Consider the following 21,348-nt stretch of genomic DNA (forward strand, 5'->3'; position numbering starts at 1 on the left):
CCTGTGATGTGCGGAAAAAGACATAAAACTAGTACCTCCCGCCTCGCAGCTCTTCCAGCCGCTGTTGAAACTCTTCCGTTCACACCATTTAATCTTTTGTTATTCAATTTAAAGGAAAACAGGAACCCAAATGAAATGTCCAAACAGATGCAGTAATTTTATAACTCTTTCAAAACCAGGAGAAATGTATTGCATTATCCAACAGTTTGTACTAAATTAAACTGTTTAGTTGTTAGGTTGCTCAAAAACCCCTCATCCCATTTCACCACACTACAGTGTATAGAAATGTAACATAGCTCTTATTTTTTGGTTTGAACTATTCTGTCTACGTAACAACAGTCGCTGCACTTCGAAGTAACTCTTTGTACGTGTAGCCGATCGACACGTTTCTGAGAGAGCTGATAAATACTATTTAATGGCTAGTGTTTCTTCGCAATGAAGTAGATTTTAGTATTGAAATGAACGTGGACATGACCTGTTCATGTTTAAGGCTCCTTCTGCAATTCCTTCGGTAAATATTTGTTTTGCTGAACAGACGATTTAAAATATTTGGTTTGTGCCAGATGTGGCGCGTGTAAGGTTTGGAAACATTACATAAAGGAGTGATTTAATAGCAGGAAAATCCACATTGGGTGGAGTTGTTTGGTTATTACAATCTCACTATTCAACTGTTTGATTACACACAGCGTGTTATATAGCTTGATTTGATTTGAAAGCTCTGTTCTCCGGGGGCTGTTTAATTAAATTAATTGTCAGTTTGGACCTCAAAGTTGCATTAAGATTTACAATTCAACAACCGAGTAATGAATGAAATGGCCCGAAGAATGGAAACAATTCTTTCTGCTATACGTTTACAGCAGGGTTTTCTACACCAGTGTCAAATTAAGAAATCGATCAAACGAAATTCACTTTAAATGTCTGAATCTTGATATCTATGCACACTTGATATGTAATTTAATCATCACTGAAGTGTATGAAGACAAACTAAAAGTATCTCTCCAAAGCGCTTGAAAGGTTTGTCTTTCCATAAGAGAGTCCTGGGTTTCCACTTTTGTGCATTGAGTTGTGACTCACCAAATGGCTAGCTAGAGGTGTTATTAAAAATTTAAAAACCGAAACAAAGGTGTGCTCAGCTTCTCCGCTTACACAGTCTACTCTTTCTCCAACATACAAAAGGTACGACCTCTGCCTCATGAATAATGTGATATGTAATCTGCATAATGCATTTTTAATAGGGCTCCAGTAACCGCGTTAAGAAATATATATACAATCTTCAAATTTCGCAATATGATCAGTATCAGTAATATGTCCTGAGCCCTGGTTATTGTTTATTTTGCCTGTTACGAGACATTTGAAAAGTATTTACATTGGTTATAAATCACATTATGCAAAGGTGATCTCATTAATTTCTTGTAATGGTTCATTTTCTCAGATGCTGCTTTGATTAAAAAGCAATTTACAAAAAATGCACGAGCTTCTCGGGGTATATCGCCTCTAATCTCCTCGGTCTTTACTTGAAAGGTTATTGTTTGAATGTGGTCTGGTGTCACTGAAAGGCAACGGTTAAAAATGGAAGACTGCAAGTTTTACTAAATTCCTCAATTTATTTCATACATTGGTCTTGTGAATAAATAAAGTACAATAGATTATAATATCACACACATCAAAGTTTTAACAGAAAAATACAAATATTGAAATATAGTTCGATAGTCTGCCCGTTTATTACCCGCACGTAGAATAATAACCAAGTCATGCCAGACACAACTTATCTTTAGCTTCACTGTGTTTTTACCAGTTCACTCCGTGGGGAAATGTCAAAACTGGTACCTATCTTTGGTTATCTGTATCCAAATGCTATCCAAAGAACTACTAACTTTTAATATCTCACACGATCTGGTCTCTGAAAACACATAGGGTCCTTAGGGCACGGTTTCTATTATTTAGTGACTTTTACCTAAAGTAGTATTAGAAGGCATTTTAAGTTTCTTTATTCGTGTATGAAACCCGGTTTGCTGTTAATTAACTGTGGACCCCCTGAGTCTCCTATCGCCTCCCTGAATCACGAACAAGTTGGACCCTGCGCTTCGCTCAGCTGTTAGTAGAACACCCTCCGAAACCCCACCTGCTACAAGACACTTGATGCAAAAATACATTCTTGGGGCGAGGGGGTGAGTTCATTGATTTATTCAAATAACTTATAATTCCAATTGCCCTCTCAAACACTTAGTTGATTTCTACGTTGAGTGCTTGTAACTATTTCATCCCATGGGAAAAAAATAACCGTTTAGGAGTGACAGTAAATATTGGATTAAACTATTTACAAAAATACATTTCGCCCGTTCTGTTGAATTGTATTGACATTTTCATACTCGTGAGATGACACTGATCCTTTGGACTCTCAGACACTCGGTGGGTTGAGGGTGATGATGCCAGTTCTGATGTTACACACATGACTGGGAGTACAACTGTAATAGGTGCGCCGTTTCTGGTTGCCAGGGTGGAAACTGTAAGCGACGTTTACCATCGTCAGCAAACACTTGTCGATTAAGCTCACCGTTTTGTGGGGTTTATGTAAATAAACACCTTGTATATGCAAAAGTAAGCTGAGCCGGAGTTCACTTTGCCAAGTTTTCAAATAAATTTATAAAATAATCAATTTTTTCCACTCTAAAAGTTGAAACTTTTCAATGGAAATGCGATTTTGAAACGGCACACAATTAATTTTAAGTTTCTACTTAATATCTGAATTGATATTTCACCACTTAACACAGGTTTCTTCTGTCAGAATGTCGAACAGCCTTTTTTTTAAAAAAAAGTAAATGCTATAAATGAGTTAAAGTAAAATTTACCGAAGCAGACTATTGCCCTTAGCTGACTGGAGTGTTTGTGGAAAGGCACATGTAAAACTCTCCTGGTTCTCACTTCATCTTCAATCTTCATGGTACGAGAGGATACCCGAGGTCGCATGTCTGCTATAATCACTGCTGGGCTTTCACATGTGGTGCAGTCGCGTAACTGGACATCCCGGTTGGGTTGAAAAGTTGACTCTTGCTACACCGGCATCGAGGCTCTTTGCTTTCTGTGTAGTGCTTCTCTCACTGCCTATTTCAAGTCATGCTGTGTCTCACGATGCCTTCGGAGATCCACTTTCCTCTGGAATCCTTTGCCACACAGATCACAGCCGAATGGCTTGAAGCCAGTGTGCTTGCGACTGTGTGTGATCAAATTAGAGCTCTGGCTGAAAGCTTTGCCGCAAACCTGGCACTTGTGGGGCTTTTCACCTGGAGAATAACGGGAAGCAAATCAATATTTAGGAATCGCACTACTTTATCCAACATACGTGGATGATAAATTACTTTTCTTTTATAAATATTTCACACATATTTCGAGATCCGTCTATAAATGATGTGATTCACTGGCAAAAATGTATATTTGAGCATTTAATCAAATATATATGTGTGTGTGTGTGTGCATCTATACATAATTAATCATGAGACAAAGCGTGATATTTTCCTTCCCCAGAAAAAAATCCCCTGTGTAATGAAATCGGAAATAGCTTTCTACATGCTTACTATTTCGATACATATTGTGCGTTAGCAGAACCCCATCCCTGCTACGTTTAACCTGCCTTATTTTGAATTTTGTTGCCTCTTGTCAGCCATTATATAGGAAGTAGATTGAACGTTCGGTAACTGAAAATGTGTCCAATTTACTGTACAAAAAAGTTGAACACTATGATACCAAATATAAGGGAACAGTGAACTGTCATTTAAATACTTAAACGGAAGAGAGGATGTGAAACACTAATCTGAAACCTATTAAAGACATTTAAAAACGAGTCTTTTAATATTATTGAACAAGTTGTTGCAAAGTAACAGTATGTTTTATGTGGTGCAACTAAACACAAGTCTGAAGATAAAAGAAATTGGAGATGAGAGTAAAGGTCAGACCAAGGAAAGGAACAAGGGTAACATAAACGGTCAGGGAACAAATACAGTTATAGAACATAAGCACAAAATGACTGTTAAAAATAAAGTGAGAGGAACAATTATTAAAAACAAATTAAATTGCCTGTAGAGCAATGTGCACAGCATCCAAAACAAAATGAGGGAACTGGAGGCAGTAATTCGTAGCGAGGAGACAGATATAATAAGGATAACGGAAACATGGCTACATAAAGAAAAGGACCGGTAGTTAAATATTGCAGGATATAATGTATTTAGAAAGTATAGGGAAGGAATAAAGGGGGAGTGGAATAGCTGTACTAATTAGAGACAATATAATGGCAATAGAAAAAAGGGACATAAATGATATTAAGATAGAAACGGAATCCATATGGATTGAGACAAAGGATAACAAGGGATCAATCACATTAATAGGTATAATCTACAGACCACCTAATACTGGAAGGGAAGTGGCAGGCAAATTATGAAATGAGTAAAAAACATCGAATAATAAATATGGAAGATTTCAACTACCCCCAAATAAACTGGGAAGAAGATATAAGGAAAGGGGAAAGGGGAATTGAGTTTTTACAATGTGTACAGGACTCCTTTCTTACCCAGTATGTATGAAGGCCAACATGAGAGGAATCACTGCTGGAGCTGGTAATGGGAAATGAACCAGAGCAGATAAGAGAAGTAGGTGTAGGGGAACATCTAGGCAATAGCGATCATAACATAATAAGGTTTAAAATAATGATTGAGAAAGACATAAGTAAGACAAAGACCAAAATAATAGATTGGGAAAAAATTAATTTTGAGGGGGTGAGTTTGGAACTAGGGAAGGTAACCTGGAAAAAATTGACAGATAAAGAGATAGAACAGCACTGGGTAATATTTAAAGTGGTGATCAATGGAGTTCAGAAGAAATATATTCCTCTAAAAATCAAGAACTAGTGAATAATGAAACACCATGGATGAACAAAGAAATAAGGGTAATATTGAACCTAAAGAAAAAGGCATATTCCAAGTACATAGACAATAAAGGAGAGGATGACAAAAGGGAATATAAAGAGGTTAGAAAATATGTCAAAAAAATTAGGAAAGCAAAGAGGAACTACAAAATTAAATTATCAAGAAATATAAAAAGAAATAGTAAACTATTCTACAGACACATAAATAACAAAAGAAAAATCAGGATAGGGATAGGGCCACTAAGGGATGCAGGAGATAAACTCACAGGTAATGACAGTGAAATGGCCAGAAATATTGAATAGTTACTTTGCCTCCGTATTTACCAGGGAGACTAACAAGGTGGGCATGATATTAGAATAAGAGATAAAAAAAGATATAAAAACATTTAAGACAGAAAGGCAGGAGATAATTAATAAACTAATCCAACTTAGAGAGGATAAAACCCCTGGTCCGGATGGATTGCATCCGCGCATATTAAAAGAATTTAGGGAAGATATAGCAGAGGCACTATTAGATATATATATATAAAAAACTCATTAGAAAAGGGAACAGTGTTAGAAGACTGGCAGACAGCTAATGTTATTCCTATATTTAAAAAGCGAGATAGAACAAGTCCAGGAAACTATAGACCAGTTAGCTCAACTTTGGTGATAAGAAAGATAGTGGAATCTTTACTCAAAGATGAAATAGAAAAAACATCTAGAAAACAAAAATATAATAGAGTAGGCAGCACGGATTTCAGAAAGGAAAGTCATGCTTGACCAACCTTATTGAATTCTTTGAAGAAGTAACAGAAAAAGTAGACAAGGGTAATGTAGTAGATGTAATATATTTGGATTTTCAAAAGGCCTTTGATAAGATACCACATAGTAGACTCATGACTATGGTCAGAGCATGTGGAGTCAGGAGACAGGTAGCGGAAGGTATGGCAAGCTGGCTACAAAACAAAAAACAGAGAGCAGGGGTTAAGGGTAGCAACTCAGACAGGCAAAAGGTGGGAATGCTTTTCTACAGGGATCGGTGCTGGGACCACTGTTGTTCATAATTCACATTAACAATTTGGACTGGGGAATCGGAAGTACAATTTCAAAATTTGTGGATGACATCAAATTGGGGGGTGTAGTTAATACAAAAGAAGAATGCATTAAAATGCAAGAAGATATTAATAAACTTGCAGAATGGGTATGTAATTGGCAGATGAATTTTAATATTGTTAAGTTTGAGGTGGTGCATTTTGGTAGGATGAAAAAGGAGGCCACATATTGCTTTGGATAATGAGAGTCTAAATGGGGTAGAGGAGCAAAGGGATCTCGGAGTACAGGTACACAAATCACTAAAAGTAGTGACACAGGTCAATAAGGCCATAAAAAAGACAAACCAAGCAGAGGGGTTCATTTCTAGAGGGATAGAATTGAGAAGTTATGTTAAACTTCTATAGCACCATGGTTAGAGCACACTTGGAGTACTGTGCACAGTTCTGGTCTCCATATTATAAAAAGGACAGAGAGGCATTGGAGAAGGTACAAAAAAGATTCACAAAGATGATACCAGAACTGAAAGGATATAATTATCAGGAAAGGCTAAACAGGCTGGGCTCTTTTCTCTAGATGTGGAGATGCCGGTGATGGACTGGGGTTGACAATTGTAAACAATTTTACAACACCAAGTTATAGTCCAGCAATTTTATTTTAAATTCACAAGCTTTCGGAGGCTTCCTCCTTCGTCAGGTGAACGATGTGAAAAGAGAAGGCTGGGGGGTGACCTGATAGCGATCTTTGGGATAATGATAGGGTTTGATAGGGTAGACATAGAGAAAATGTTTTTACTTGTGGGGGAGTCCAAAACTAGAGGACATAAATATAAGATAGTTACTAATAAATCCAATAGGGAATTCAGGAGAAACTTCTTTACCCAAAGAGTGGTAAGAATGTGGAACACACTACCACAAGGAGTAGTTGAGACAAATAGCTTAAATGCATTTAAGAGGAAGCTATATAAGCACACGAGGGAGAAAGGAATAGAAGGGCACACTGATAAGGTTAGATGAAGTAGGGAGGGAGAAGGCTCGTGCGGAGCATAAACGCCGGCACAGGCCAGTTGGCCCGAATGGCCTGTTTCTGTGCTGTAGTCTCGATGTAACAACGGCGCCAAATGTAATGGGTCCAATTGTTACCGTAATGAACGCAACAATGCACTTCAATGAGGAAATACTGTTGAAATTTTAAAAAGACCGCCTGCATAATCTGAAAGTGCTTGTATTCTTGCTTAAATAACAAATACGGATGTGAATACGTAGATCACTTTCCCTGCTGCTGTAGTTTGTCTGGTCAAGGTTGTTAGGTTTGGGTTGTTCTCAGAAGAAAACTTCAGCTAAATAAGGAAATGCAGATACACAGCTAGTTATAACGTCGCGAGTTCTGTGTCATTTTTACCATTGGCCCTGCGTCTACTCTGAATGTTATGTTGAATGTTTATTTTTAGGCGGAATGGACGAACTCACACAGTTCTTACTCTGGGTTTACACCAATGCAGCAGTTAGTCGCGTACTTGCCGGAGCAATGCGATTGTTATACAAGCAGTGACCACCTTACTTCTGGCTGAAGTGTGCAAAATTTTACTTTCTGCTGAATAGTACTCGCACTCCAACATTTTAAATACTTTCCATATTTATACATTTATGCTGTCTGTAAAAGTAAATCGTTCGTTACGATTTTTGTTTGTACCGTTACGTTTTTTCGTTACATGTTAGCTGATCATTTTCGCTCTTCACTGTTGATTTTGAGCCAAATGCCCCACCCATCATTTTTCACGGTGTTTCAATTTAGCAAGGTGGCGTTCCTCTTCAGACTAGAAATAAATCGTTCACCTATCCAACATTCATCAAATGACAACAATGTACACCCATCACCGCCTGCTCAGTTTTCTGAATTAAAAAAATAGGGGGGAACCTACAAGTAACGAAAATCTGAAGTAAAAACAGAAAATGCTTGAAATTCACAGTGGGTCCGCAAACATTTGGAAATAGAACAGATGGGTGACTGTCCCGGGGAAGAGGCACTACGGATGCTGACAGACTTGCTGTGCATTTTCAACATTTTCTGGTCTTAGTTTCACGATCTAATCTGCTTTGAACAGTTTCTGTGGATAACACTCTGCTATGTATAAATGGATGAACTGTGAAACACGAGTATCTACCGATTGTGCCACTAAACCAATGCACCGATTGAGGGCCCTGACAGACTTCACTGCACTTTCAACAATGCTGTTGTTTATTGTGAAATCAGATCATCTCTTCGGTCCCTCTGCTTATGTAAAGTCTGCTATTGTCACCTCAATCTATACATGACAGATGATTTGAGGATCCAGTTGTTGTCCGCCCCCTCCCCCTCCCCCTCCTCCGACTGTCAAGAGTGATTCACCTGTCATTTTCACTGGCCTCTAAATCAAGGCCAGGCTAATAATACCAGGCAAATCATCTTACAGCAAGCCGCTCTGAATAAACAGCGGACGGATCATATTAAGCTACACTGATTGGATTGCCACGATTCAATTATTAAACAGATGCCGTTAATGAAATCATTGCCAAATGCCGTTTCTTTCGTCGGGTATTGTTCACAAAAAAGATTCAATATTGCACAGGCTTTGAGTTGCAGTGCAAACTATGGAGAATGAAATGCACACAAAACCCAAACGGGAAATTGTGCTTTTGTGAATCCTGATGGAAAAGGGTCAGGAAGCACTTCTTCACGCAAAGGGTAGTGGAAATCTGGATATCTTTTTTCCCCCAAAAAGCTGTTGAGGTTAGGTCAATTGAAAATTTCAAAACTGAGATTCATAGATCTTTGTCAGGTAAGGGTATTAAGGGATCTGGAACCAAGGTAGGTAAATGGAGTTCAGATACAGATCACCCATGATCTAATCGAATGGCGGAACATGCTTGTAGGGCTGAATGGCCTACTCCTGTTCCTATATTCCTATGAAAACATTAGTTATAATCATCAGTCAGCCATAAAAAAGCCTTGACTTTTTGAAAACGATTTACCTCTGTCTTTATTGCATTTTAGTGCCCAGTTGGCATAGCCTGAATTGGAAGGTTGCCTTCATGATATGGGTTGTTTCATTTTACATATTATTAGTGCCCCACTATATGTATAGTTATTTTGTGTTTAATTAATTCAGAGAGTTTCAAGCGAGAATTATTCTGAAGAACTTGAATGTTGATATTTTAAAAATTATTTCCACTTGTCTTGCATTGTAAAAAAAAGGCACCACCTTGTCTTTTAGACATTCTGGGCTGTGTGTCCCCAGTCTAATAGCTGAATGTTCATTCACGACCACAAGACCAGAGTTGCGCCCCGCCCTCTCCGGACTGATAAGAAAATTCTGGTTTCCTTCCTGTTCCGATCACAGATGATGTACATTTTTTAAAAATTGCACTGGAAATAAGGAGACTTTAATCTCCACGAAGCATTTTCCGGCTCCTCACCTGTGTGAATGAAGGTGTGCTTTTTCATGTCTGACTTCTGGTGAAATCTCTTCCCACAGTACTGACATGGGTAAGGCCTGGTGTCTGAGTGAATCAACAAGTGCGTGGACAATGTGGAAGATCTTTTAAAAGTTTTACCGCAGATCTTGCAGTCAAAGCTCCTTTCCTGATAAAACGGAATGAAATTACAAAATGAAATTATGGAATGAAATTACAAAATGAAATTATGGAATGAAATTACAGTTTGACCCGCTAAATAAATGATTTAATTCGTACAATACACCTTTAAGTGGTATACAGGCATTTATTTGGCAAAATCCCTATGATGTTAGTAGCGGATTTAGGGTAAACACATAACAAAGATCTAATTTAGCAAGGTTATTTCTAAATTCTAAACAGAAAACAGATCACATAGCAAAAATATACATTTTAAAGTGATTATAAATTTAATTGCTATAAAGGTGACGATAATGAGAACAAGAGAAATGGGAGCAAGAGCCTGCTCCACCATTCAATAAGATCATGGCTGATCTTCTTCCTCAACTCCACTTTCCCACCTTATCCCTTGATTCCCTTAGTGTCCAAAAATCTATGATCTCAGTTTTGAATATACTCAACGACTGAGCATCCACAGTCCTCTGGGGTAGAGAATTCCAAAAATTCACAGCCCTCCAAGTGAAGAAATGTTTCCTCATCTTGGTCCTAAATGGCCAACCTCTTATCCTGAGACTATGACCCCGAGTTCTAGACTCTCCAGCCAGGGGAAACAGCCTCTCAGCACCTATCCTGTCAAGCCCTTTAAGAATTTAATAAGTTTCAATGAGATCACCTCTCATTCTTCTAAACTCCAGAGAGTATGGGCTCATTCTACTCAATCTTTCGTCATATGACAATCCTCTCATCCCAGGAATCATTATAGTAAATCTTTGTTGCATCCCCTCTAAGGCAAGTATGTCCTTCCTTAGGTAAGGAGACCAAAACTGGACAAAGTACTCCAGGTGTGGTATCACCAGAGCCCTATATAATTGCAGCAAGACTTCCTTACTCTTATACTCCAACCCCTTGCAATAAAGATAGAAAACAACTATCCAAATGCTCAGAATTTGCCATTATTTTAAATGCCTCTATTTGTAGATTGATTGGCTCATAGGATCATACAGCACAGAAGGAGGCCATTCGGCTCCTGCCAATGCCAGCTCTTTGAAAGAGCTATCCAATTAGTCCCACTCCCCTGCTCCTTCCCCGTAGCCCTGAAAACTTCTCCTTTCCAAGTACATATCCAATTCCCTTTTGCACCTTACTATTGAATCTGCTTCCACCACTTTTTCATATAACAATGTTTAACAGTGCAAATAAATGCTGCCGCAATAATACTCATGTATGGGTTCTATCTGAATGAAGTGACAAGGATTCCATTGCTTCCAATGCACGTAGGGTTACTCTGCTGGGTGGTGCTTCTGTATGAAGGTGCTTAACGTTCAGTTAGATGATGCCACGAGTGATGTGCAATAGCTGACAGTGACTGTTGGCAGGTGCCCCCTTACCTGTGAGTGCACTGCTTTGTGCTGCTCCAGACTGACCGCGTGGCCAAACGTTTTGCCGCAAATGTCACAGGCGAAGGGGCGGGTGCCGCTGTGAGACCGGCGGACATGCACTTCGAGACCGTGAGGAGTGGAGAACACCTGATGCAGAGACAGGACAGGAGAGTTAGCGGCATCCTTCAAACCAGAAAGGCCGGGGTCATACAGCAGTTAGCAAGCTCAGACCAGTACAGTACCTGTGAAATGTGATGGGCGTAGCAGAGTTATACCGCTAGCTCAGCATCCATCCCAGCATATTAATACTACCACGTGCACACTAATAGAAACCGGAAACTACTACCGATTGACCAAAAAGTAACAATATAACTGCAGCCTAAACACATCAGAAAATATTTCAAATCACTTGATGGGAGAGGGATACAATAACCTTAATTTGAGAACTGATAAGATGCATTTAAAACAATGAAGGTTTCATCCCTTTGTGTATTTGTGAATTGATGAGTTATCGGTCAGGTCCTGATGTAAATTATTACTTTTCATGTTGATTTGAACCATTTTTATTCCATTTCTGCTTAACAAACTTGAGTTGCATATAAGTAGATTCGATTACTTATACACAGTGACTTCTTTGGAAGGTTTAAAAAGTTGTGTTGAATTTTATCTGTACGATCCTGTAAGTTGGTCGTTTTTCGGAAAGGCATAATTAATCAAAGCATGTAAGAAGAACTACTGTTGTCTTCTAACTGCAAAGGTATTACAACGTTATTTTATGCAGTGTATTACATGGTGGTTTCCAGCACTTTGGATGAACAGTATTATAATGAGATTGGGAGGACTAGACAATTGTACACCTTCGATGCTCCCTTTGCTTACAATGGGAGAAACTATTGAAATGGACCCTTCCTTAGAACCGTTTCTGAGGACGGTCATCGACCTGAACTGTTAACCCTACCTCCCTCTCTCCTCAGATGCTTTCTGACCTGTTGAGTGTTTCCAGCATTTTCAGTTTTTATTTCAGAATTTCCAGCATCTGCAGTATTTTGCTTTTTTACATATATATCGTATATTAAAACATTTGGGCCCCATTAAAATGGTTTACAAAATCAGAATTAAAACGTAAAAATGTGGAATTAAAATGGGTGAATAAATTGCCTTGTCGGAAAATTACGACATAAATCTCCCTTTGTCGTTGACAATACTGTGAGGCTTGATAAGCACACAGGAATTATTATTCCTAACTTGGAAATGAGACCATAACATTTAATGCTGAATAGGACCATAAAATGCAAAGAAAAAGATTAGTGGATATCAGGTAGTGATTATTTACATGAATCTTATCAAGGAGTTCTTGCGATGTCATGAAACAGGAAGTAAGGAAACAAAACACGAGAACAAAGCTAGGGTGGTTTCTGGCTCATCTGATCCCGAAGATGAAAGTATTTCTTGCAAATCTGTACATTGTGCAGTTGGTAGGACGGAGTATTAGTTCATGTTCACTTTTATTTTTTCCAACTGCCAGTATCGTGATAGCTACAAATGGGCATAATACTCCATGCTTTCAATGTATGATAATGTTCACACTGAACAATATAATCACTATAGGGTTATTGAGGGAATAACCTCCAGTTAGTTCCAGAAAATAAGCCAGTCCCTATAATATATATCAATATAATACCCGAATTGACGTTATAATGGACAATACAAAATAACTCTACAGTAGATACAGGACACTTGATAAGAATGAAACTGATGCCATGTTTACCATATTAGTGAAATTTGTCTCCTAATTCAGGATCCAATAAAAAAATTCTTATTGCGAATTTATTTGCGGGGAAGTGTGAAGTGCTTTTTGTTTTGAATGGCTACACGCCGGGATTTTATTGTGCCAGCAGGAGTTTGGTCAGTAAGAGGCTGGAACGCCTTTGTTTAGTTTCAACTTATAATTTTAATTTCAAAGTTTTTGAGGTTGTTTTTAAGGGAGAGCTTGGTTCAGGCTATAAGTTGAGTCAACCAAGAGTGCGTAGTACTATATAGTGTTAAACTGCCCACAGCATTACTTTTGCATGTTTACCGTCTCTGCCTCCTGTGTCAATTTTCTCCACTCCCTACCTCCTCTCTGAAAGGAGGCAACTCTCTACTGGGGTACCCATCAGGCACAAGCATCTGAAGCTGATGTTACCACACAGCAGTTAGACATTTCTCCCTATCTCACTGCTCTGTGATATCATCATTTAATCTGCCTCAAAATATCGCCACATTGGTGGAATAAAGAGTTATCGGGAAGAAGTGCATCACATGATAAGAAACGTGTACAAAACATCTGGTGGTGTGGATGATGTAATGCAGACATTGCAATCCAATCCCCCAAACCGCTGCATTCTAAACTCAGCATTACTACTATGGGGAGAGCCTGGAGCTAGGGCCAGGTTCTTCCTTGTGGGGGAAGGGAGATTGAGATCCATAGTCTTTCTTGTTAGGTAAGAATATCAAGGTGGGTAAATGGAGTTGAGGTACAAATCAGCCATGATCTAACTGAATGGGAGAATAGGCTGGAGGAGCTGAATGGCCTACTCCTGTTCCTATCCCATAATACTATTGCAAATCTCCTGGCTCACAGCAGCATTGGGGAAACCATAGGTTTAGGTGGGACATGTATGTTGGGTGGCCCAGGGAGAATGAGAACTGCGGAGAAAATAGAGGGATGAAAAACCCTTACAAAAATCCATAGAATGCATCTGGTGATTAGGCAAACTAGCATGTTATGGATCAGACTTCAGATCCAAATGAGGGGACCGAGTGTAATGTATCCAAGTCTGCTGATGATACAAAGCTAGGTGGGAAAGTAAGCTGTGAGGAGGATACAAAGAGGCTGCAAAGGGATAGAGACAGGTTAAGTGAGTGGGTGAGAAGGTGGCAGATGGAGTATAATGTGGGGAAATGTGAAATTATCCACTTTGATAGGAAGAATAGAAAAGCAGATTTTTTTAAAAGGTGAGAGACTAAGAAAGGTTGGTATTCATAGGAATTTGGATGTCCTTGTACACAAATCACAGAAAGTTAACATGCAGGTAGAGAAAGCAATTAGGAAGGCAAATGGTATGTTAGCCTTTATTGCAAGGGGGTTTGGATTATAAGAGTAAGGAGGTCTTGCTGCAATTGTATAGGGCTCTGGTGAGACCACACCTGGAGCACTGTGTACAGTTTTGGTCTCCTTATCTAAGGAAAGATATACTTGCCTTAGAGGGGGTGCAACAAAGGTTCACCAGATTGATTCCTGGGATGAGAGGGTTGTCCTATGAGGAGAGATTGAGTAGAATAGGCCTATATTCTCTGGAGTTTAGAAGAATGAGAGGTGATCTCATTGAAATATATAAAATTCTTAGAGAACTTGACAGAGTAGATGCTGAAAGGCTGTTTCCACTGACTGGAGAGTCTAGAACTAGGCGTCATAGTCTCAAGATAAGGGGTCAGCCATTTAGGACCAAGAGGAGGAAAAATGTCTTCACTCAGAGGGTTGTGAATCTTTGGAATTCTCTATCCAAGAGGGCTGTGGATGGTCAGTGGTTGGGAATATTCAAGATGTGGAGATGCCGGTGATGGACTGGGGTTGATAATTGTAAACAATTTTACAACACCAAGTTATAGTCCAACGATTTTTATTTGAAATCTACAAGCTTTCAGAGGCTTCCTCCTTCCTCAGGTAAATTACATTTGTAGATTTCAAATAAAAATCGTTGGACTATAACTTGGTGTTGGGAATAGTCAAGAGTGAGATCAATAGATTTTTGGACACAAGGGAATGAAGGGATGCGGGAATAGGGCGGGAAAGTGGAGTTAAGGTAGCAGATCTGCCATGATCTTATTGAATGACGGTGCAGGCTCCAGGGGCGGTATGGCCTACTCCTGCTCCCGTTTCTTATGTTCTTTTGCAAAAGGACCTGGTGGGAGGGCAGTGTGGCCGGGAATTGCGCCATACCTTGCTGCATTTGATGCACTTGTAAGAGCCGTTGTTCAGGAGCAATCGGGTGCAAAGAAGCTCGGATTCCGTTTTGATTTCGGTTCTTTTCTCGTGAAAGCTGTGGCTGCGCTCGTTGTACAGGCTGGGGGCAGTGCTATGGTCGCTGTAGAGAATACGAGCAGGGCCATGCTCGCTGTAGAGGCCAGAGGCGGAGCTGGGGTCGCTGTGGAGGCCAGTGGTGGAGTTTCGTTCGCTGTAGAGCCCCGCAGCGGAGCTCCGTTCTAGAGCCGGGGGGCGGTAATTCTGCACCAGGTACTTCAACTCAGAGCCTGTGTAACTGTTCCATCCGTACTGCTTGAAAGGCAACGCAAATGGATGGCTCTCCTCCATAGACGGGGAGAGAGATTTCTCAGAGGCTAAACGGGAAAAAATGGAAAGAAATTAAATAATTTCCCATGATATTGCAAAACAATAATTACATATTTAAATTAAACATGATTACATGCAGAATAACATATATTTTAATTAATATTACCAGTAATGTCAAATTGATAGGTAAAAGAATTGGAAACATGTATTATTTTACTGTATTTTAGAGATATTAAACTGTTCAGAAAACTATGAACATCACCATATCGAGTTTTAAAGTGTGAGTTAATTGTGGTTACATTCGATATTATTAGGAACGCCTGAATACAAGAGTCTCGATGAAAGTGTGGCAATTACCAGAAGCTTGCAGTTCAGTATGAGGAAAGATTGCCCCTGGTCGCTATGTGTTAGCAACATGGTAACATTTTCTCTGGTCGCTATTTTTTAACGAAATCGTAAACCTGTGTTGGAACCATTTACCATTTTGTTAAAAATATTCACAAAGACCATCCAAGTTTAGCACGTCGCTAATTTTTTCCTTCGCTCTTTATTGTCCTTTTTGTTGCACTTTAATAACATTTGTCTAATGTTATAAGTGTGCCTTATTGAAGAAAACTTGGGAAGTGATTTGTCTGTCAGTTTAGTTCCTATTTGGTTTCATCTGCCGCCGAGCTATTTTCTACCATTCGAACTAAGACACAATGGTCTGTCAGTCTGGAGTTAGCGATCGTGTTCCGCAGGTCGGCTGCACTGTGTGTGTGAGTGTGTTACCTGGTGATGCAGACGGAGAAGGGGGTCTCCAGAAGTTCTCATACTCAGAGGCTCTGCCACAGACACTACCCTCACAGCTCGCCGGAGACTCCGGCACTTCAGCCGCCTCCACGAGCTGCGATTTAGGTGATAAACTGCCTTTGGAGTCTGCACAAGGGACATCTGAACAATAGGCAGCATCTTCTGGAATCCTGCTCTCTGTAATCACATTTGGGGAGGGGGAAAAAAAGCCAATGGAACTTATTAAACCGGTGGTACAGTTCTAGAGAAAACATTTTGCTGTCATCAGATTTTAATTAGTCAGCGATAAATGCCGTCTCTATTACCAGCAGAAGGTAGATGTACAACATTGGAATATGCATCCGCCAACGGTGTAACCTGCACCGTGTCCTCGATAATAAAATAGATTGCGCAACTTTTATATTTCATTTTTTTTGCATGTATAAATAACGGTAGAAATGAAAATAAAATTTAAAAAATCTCTTGCATTTCTATAACGCCTTATCATGCGGAAACGACTCAAAGCCCTACTTTAAAGTGCGGGGACTTGGTCAGGCAAAATTAACAATTGTTAAGTGTCGTTTAAATTATTCACACATTCCGTTAACTAGAATTGTTCATTTTTTTAAAAAAAAGCTTTTGCATTATGAAAACATTAATAAACTAAGCTGATTATACCAAGTATGCAAAGTGATCACGGGAAACGTTCAATCCATAAAATATATTTAAGGCGATATTGAGTACACAATTAAACGTATTAATCAAAGGAGACAACCAATAATACAAGCCCGGCATGTGTCCCAGATTTATTTACAGGACGGATAGTAGCGAATTGTAAAAAGTCGAATAATTCATATTTTACGCCGGATGAGACAAATAATTAGCGAATAAAAACAAATAAGATATTATTAGTTTTCAGTCACCTTCATTTATATGTATTATTGTGCAAATTAAAAATAATCAATAGTCAAAGCACAAGGATAAACAACAACACTTGCTCATAGCAAAAAAAATGTTTGGATTGAATCTTTCTGTTTTACTCTGCTGAATGTGTTCAGTTACCTGAGCCGATATGTGCCAGGATATGTTCGAGCCTGTTGTTGTAGTCATCCTCGATGGGTCGATGCTGATGGTAGCTGTGCGCTTTCTTACTTTTCACCAGGAATGATCGTGGCATCTCGCAGCCTTAGTCAGAGATTCTCTTTGCGGTTGCACTCGGCTTGGAGAAAATCAGTTTCAGCAGCGATTGATTTTTTTTGAGACGAGTCCTCGATTTGAGCTCTGTGTGATTGCACATCATTGGTTACATATAGGCTTGTTTGACTCCACTCGACGCATGCGTAGGCAGGCTCGCCGTTTACCAGGTGTTGTCCTGCCAGGTGGCAACACAAAGCTCGCCATACAAAATCCTGCAATCTGATTGGACGAGAAAATACCTACCACACTCAAATTAATCTTAGATCTCTCTTTTTCCCACTGGGAAATCAAACTGACAGCAATCGGGATAAGTGACACTATTATTCCACTCTGTTACACAATACTCCACCAACACGATGATCCTCTATGGACCTGAAATTGAGCTACAGCTTAGATCCCGCAGAAAAGTACGGACATTTACTCAGTAACACTGCAAAACATTATACCATACATTCTTCATCATTTAGCAAAGTTATAGCAAAACGCTGACGATAAATCCTTTGAGGACTTGAGGGTTTGAACAACAAACTTATTTACATCGCTAGTTCTCTTCTGCAATAATAACCTGGAGTAATAGTGATAAATATCGGTAAATACTCCGACAGCAAATTATAGTTTGATGCGGTCACCTCATCATGGTCACTGGATGGTCAAAATATAAATGACTTGATGTTAACTATTGATGTAGCATTTGGTTTTACCGAATCTTGATTCGAGTTTCAGTGAAGCTAATAAATATTTTATTTATTCTTCCTTCTCCGAGCTAAAACAAAAAAAGGCCCCAATTTCCTGCATGTTGTTAATTGTTCGAAATGCCGTTATGGTTCAGGTAACCTGGGCTCTACCCGTAACCTGTGCATGTGGCGTGCGGGCTGGAATTTATGCAAAGAATAGAAGAGGAGTAAAATGAAACAGAGAGGCGCACGCTGGCCACAAGACAGCCCGAATTGGAGAATCGGGTTTCCAAAGCCTGGGTGGATCAGTGACATGCTGTTGAGTGAAGTGGACATTAATCGTCTGCTCCTCGGCCCACAGCAATCTCACATATACTCAAACACCGAGTGCGTGCACCGGCACACTATACACAGGCAGGAGTAGCTCATTTATTTACCCATTTGACACTTTATTGTCAATGCGATTGGAAGTTGTATCTAACTTTTGGAATTGCTTTGTATCTAACTTATTCACTAACTTTTGGAACAAGTAGGTAACGATTGATATGGGTACAATGTTCATTTGAGTTACAAAATTAAATTATAATCAATGATAAATATGTAGCATATGAATGACGTTAGTACTGTTAACCCAAAGAGGGAGCACAGTGAACTTGCATAATAAATGAACGCTCCTTCAGCCCTCTTGGCTAATTGTTTTTATCCTAAGCACCCAGAGGCCGGTTATAAAAGACAAAAACACCTCGTTTTATATATGGGTCCCTCAGTATATTTTGTGTGGAGATTCTCATAATGTGTGCTTTAGTCAAATGCTTTGTGTTTGTTTTTAGCAAATCGCTTCGGTAAATTGCATCATGAAGAATAAATGATTCGTGTGAAAGGCACTTCTGTTTAACGACGCTGCAAGTCATGCAAGCTTGTAAAAGTTTTATGCGGGTAATACGTATTAAAAGTAGATCACATGAGCGAACTCCTGCAATGAAATGGTGGGCGATTGAGATTTCTCTACACCTGTCTTTGAAATACACCACACCCAGCCTCGACGGCAGTCAAGTTTCCCAGCGTAAAACGAAAAAAAAATCAAAGTAGATTTGATAAATATGTTGACAGAGTTCCCATGCTTTAAATAGTACTCTGTTTAATTTGGCTAAGCAAGGATGAGGCTGTCACAACTTTGCTCTGTTAAGATCCCTGCATCCTCGCGAATTGAACTTTGATTGGATGGTCAAAGAGCCCATCTTATTGGTTTCAGAGGTAGAAGTCAGTCTTAACTGCATGGGGTATCATTACCCCGCTACAGAGAGCTGGGGCCAGAGATTGCAATATCTGCCCAAGCTTGCATAAGCCGAATACAGGCCTGTCACTCAGTTTTCAATCAACGGATTTAATTATGGTCAATGTTGCTCCATCAGGTGTTTTTTAAAAAAAATCTTGATTCAAATACAGTCATAATTCGGACTATTTATTAAAAGGGACTTATAGTCCAGTGGTGAGGCGTGTGACAGGGAAATAGCAGCGCCGTCGTTCTAATCATGCAGCAGATTTTAGGTTCCTCAGCGTGTTGTACAATTTCTCACGATGAATCATTCAGTTGGCCAACGTGATTTGTCTTGTGCCTAAACTTCAGCAGGTAAAATAAAATCAGCTCCCCTTCAACTACCCCATATCTAGCCAAGGCCACAGTGTGTAAGGACTGTGATCATTCGGTTAAAACACGGCCGCTAAACGTGGGAAAAGGAATTTGCGAGCACATCTGTGGCAGTGATAATCAATAAAGGAGCAGGACACATGTTTGTGACCCAGGCTCCAGAAATAAACACACCCTGAACTGCATATACACCGCAATTTGGAAGGAAATGAGATGGTAGATATAGATCGATAATACAGGTTTGGGGTTTGTATAAAACAGGGAAATGCTTATTTTTAATCCACCGAATAACAATATAAATCTTTCGAAATTCTGTATTTCCTGAATTCGAACAGAAAAAAAGTCAAGACGTCCTCTCTCGTCGTATTTGTCACTGAATTAAAATTTTCAGTGTTTCTGACTTGAGATTATAAAAGAAACTCATAACAGGATTTTTAAAAAAATATGAACAGGAAGTAGAAATTAGGCAATGCAAAATACCGCACTTCGTAGCTGCGATGTAGATAGGTCTTACACATACAATTCCTAACATCGTTAACAGACCGTTACAAAGTATAGCCCCAGAGTGAAGGCGAGCTCTGTATAAAATATCCCCACCCCCAAGGTAAAGGAGCCACAGTTCTCATTCTGCATTTTAAAAAAAAGTGTTGCGTTTACTGGCACAGACACGCTGAATCTGAGAGGAGCTGGAGTCAGATTTTTAGCAGTATTACTGGATCTGGGGATAGCTAAAGACAGAGCAAACCCAACGCGACTCTCCTCCCACCCCCCACCCCACCTTCCCCCCATGAAAAGTGCATAAATCAGTCGGCAGGCCGATTAAAGAATCGCACTCATTTAAAGTTCACCTCAGTTTTGTTGAGAGACTAAACGCGATTTTTTGCAACTGTCGTACGTTCTCGACGGTTTGATAATAAAATAAAAGGCTTTTCTTACCAGCAGGTGTGGGTGCTGGAGAGAGGAGAGAGGTCCGTTGGGGGCAGGCGCCTCAAAGCCTGAGACTCTGTTAAGTGCACGGTGCGGCGTTAATGGTGACGGTGGAGACAGATTCGCTCCTCTTCCTCTGCATCATCACAACCACCACTGCAATCCGAATGGTTTCGCAGAGGGTCAAAGACAAGCAAAGTGGAACTGATCGGCTTTGTGTAACTCCCAACAGTTTTGCTCTGAAAACCACAGAAGGCACTTCCTGTGCTTTAGAAATGTAATACGAGTGAGAAAGCCAGCTAAATATTCCAGGTTGAGGTATAATAAAACATATATTTTATTTAGGATTATCTATATTGGGACCTCGCCAATCCCACATAATCCCCTACTTGGATACCCTGCTTTAGATGTGTGTGTATGTATTTGTATGCGCGCGCTTTCTTGACTAACTGCTTCTGAGCTCCTATCAGGCTTTTTTTTAAAAAAAGAGCACAATTTCACTGTGACCTGAGCTATTCTTGGATGCCAAGAACTTCCGCAGCGAGAAAGTCAAGAGATTCATGACACAGATTTATTTAAAATAGAAAACCATTTCAAACTACCAGAACTATGATTCTATGAACGTGTTCCAATTCTAACTTGTCCACAGGGGAAAACCTAATTAGCAAAAGGTGGTGAGAAATGAGTGGATCCTGGACCGTTATCACAAAGAGCTTCTCTAAATCCTGAGGCGTGGGTCAGACTTGGGGATTTCTGGAGAGGGTTGGTTCAGAAGAGCTTATCAGGCTTGGAAATGGAACTTCATGTGCAGCTCGATTTTACTCCTTTGCTTATTTTCACTTGTGCTGTCATTTGTCCTTC

At 39.6% G+C, this 21,348-nt stretch overlaps 1 protein-coding gene across 1 annotated transcript; it reads right to left on the reverse strand.

The window, feature by feature from the left end:
• Positions 1–1,584: 1,584 nt before the first annotated feature.
• On the reverse strand, positions 1,585–20,725 carry gfi1aa (growth factor independent 1A transcription repressor a). Its single transcript, XM_067989929.1, has 7 exons — positions 20,497–20,725; positions 17,104–17,322; positions 16,042–16,239; positions 14,920–15,317; positions 10,947–11,084; positions 9,403–9,568; positions 1,585–3,281 (listed from the first exon to the last, which is right to left on the reverse strand). The coding sequence occupies exons 2-7, from the start codon at positions 17,216–17,218 to the stop codon at positions 3,103–3,105; spliced, it is 1,194 nt and encodes a 397-aa protein (XP_067846030.1). The 5' UTR covers positions 17,219–17,322; positions 20,497–20,725; the 3' UTR covers positions 1,585–3,102.
• Between the last annotated feature and the right edge of the window lie 623 nt (positions 20,726–21,348).

Source organism: Heptranchias perlo, chromosome 9, assembly GCF_035084215.1.
Source record: "Heptranchias perlo isolate sHepPer1 chromosome 9, sHepPer1.hap1, whole genome shotgun sequence".
Classification (NCBI taxonomy): Eukaryota; Metazoa; Chordata; class Chondrichthyes; order Hexanchiformes; family Hexanchidae; genus Heptranchias; species Heptranchias perlo.

Coding starts and splice junctions, on each gene's coding strand:
- gfi1aa (XM_067989929.1), bottom strand. CDS start 17,218: ATGCCACGATCATTCCTGGTGAAAAGTAAGAAAGCGCACAGCTACCAT. Junction 16,240..17,103: donor CCTGGCACATATCGGCTCAG/GTAACTGAACAC, acceptor ATGTGATTACAG/AGAGCAGGATTCCAGAAGAT. Junction 11,085..14,919: donor AGTGCATCAAATGCAGCAAG/GTATGGCGCAAT, acceptor TCTCTGCATCAG/GTGTTCTCCACTCCTCACGG.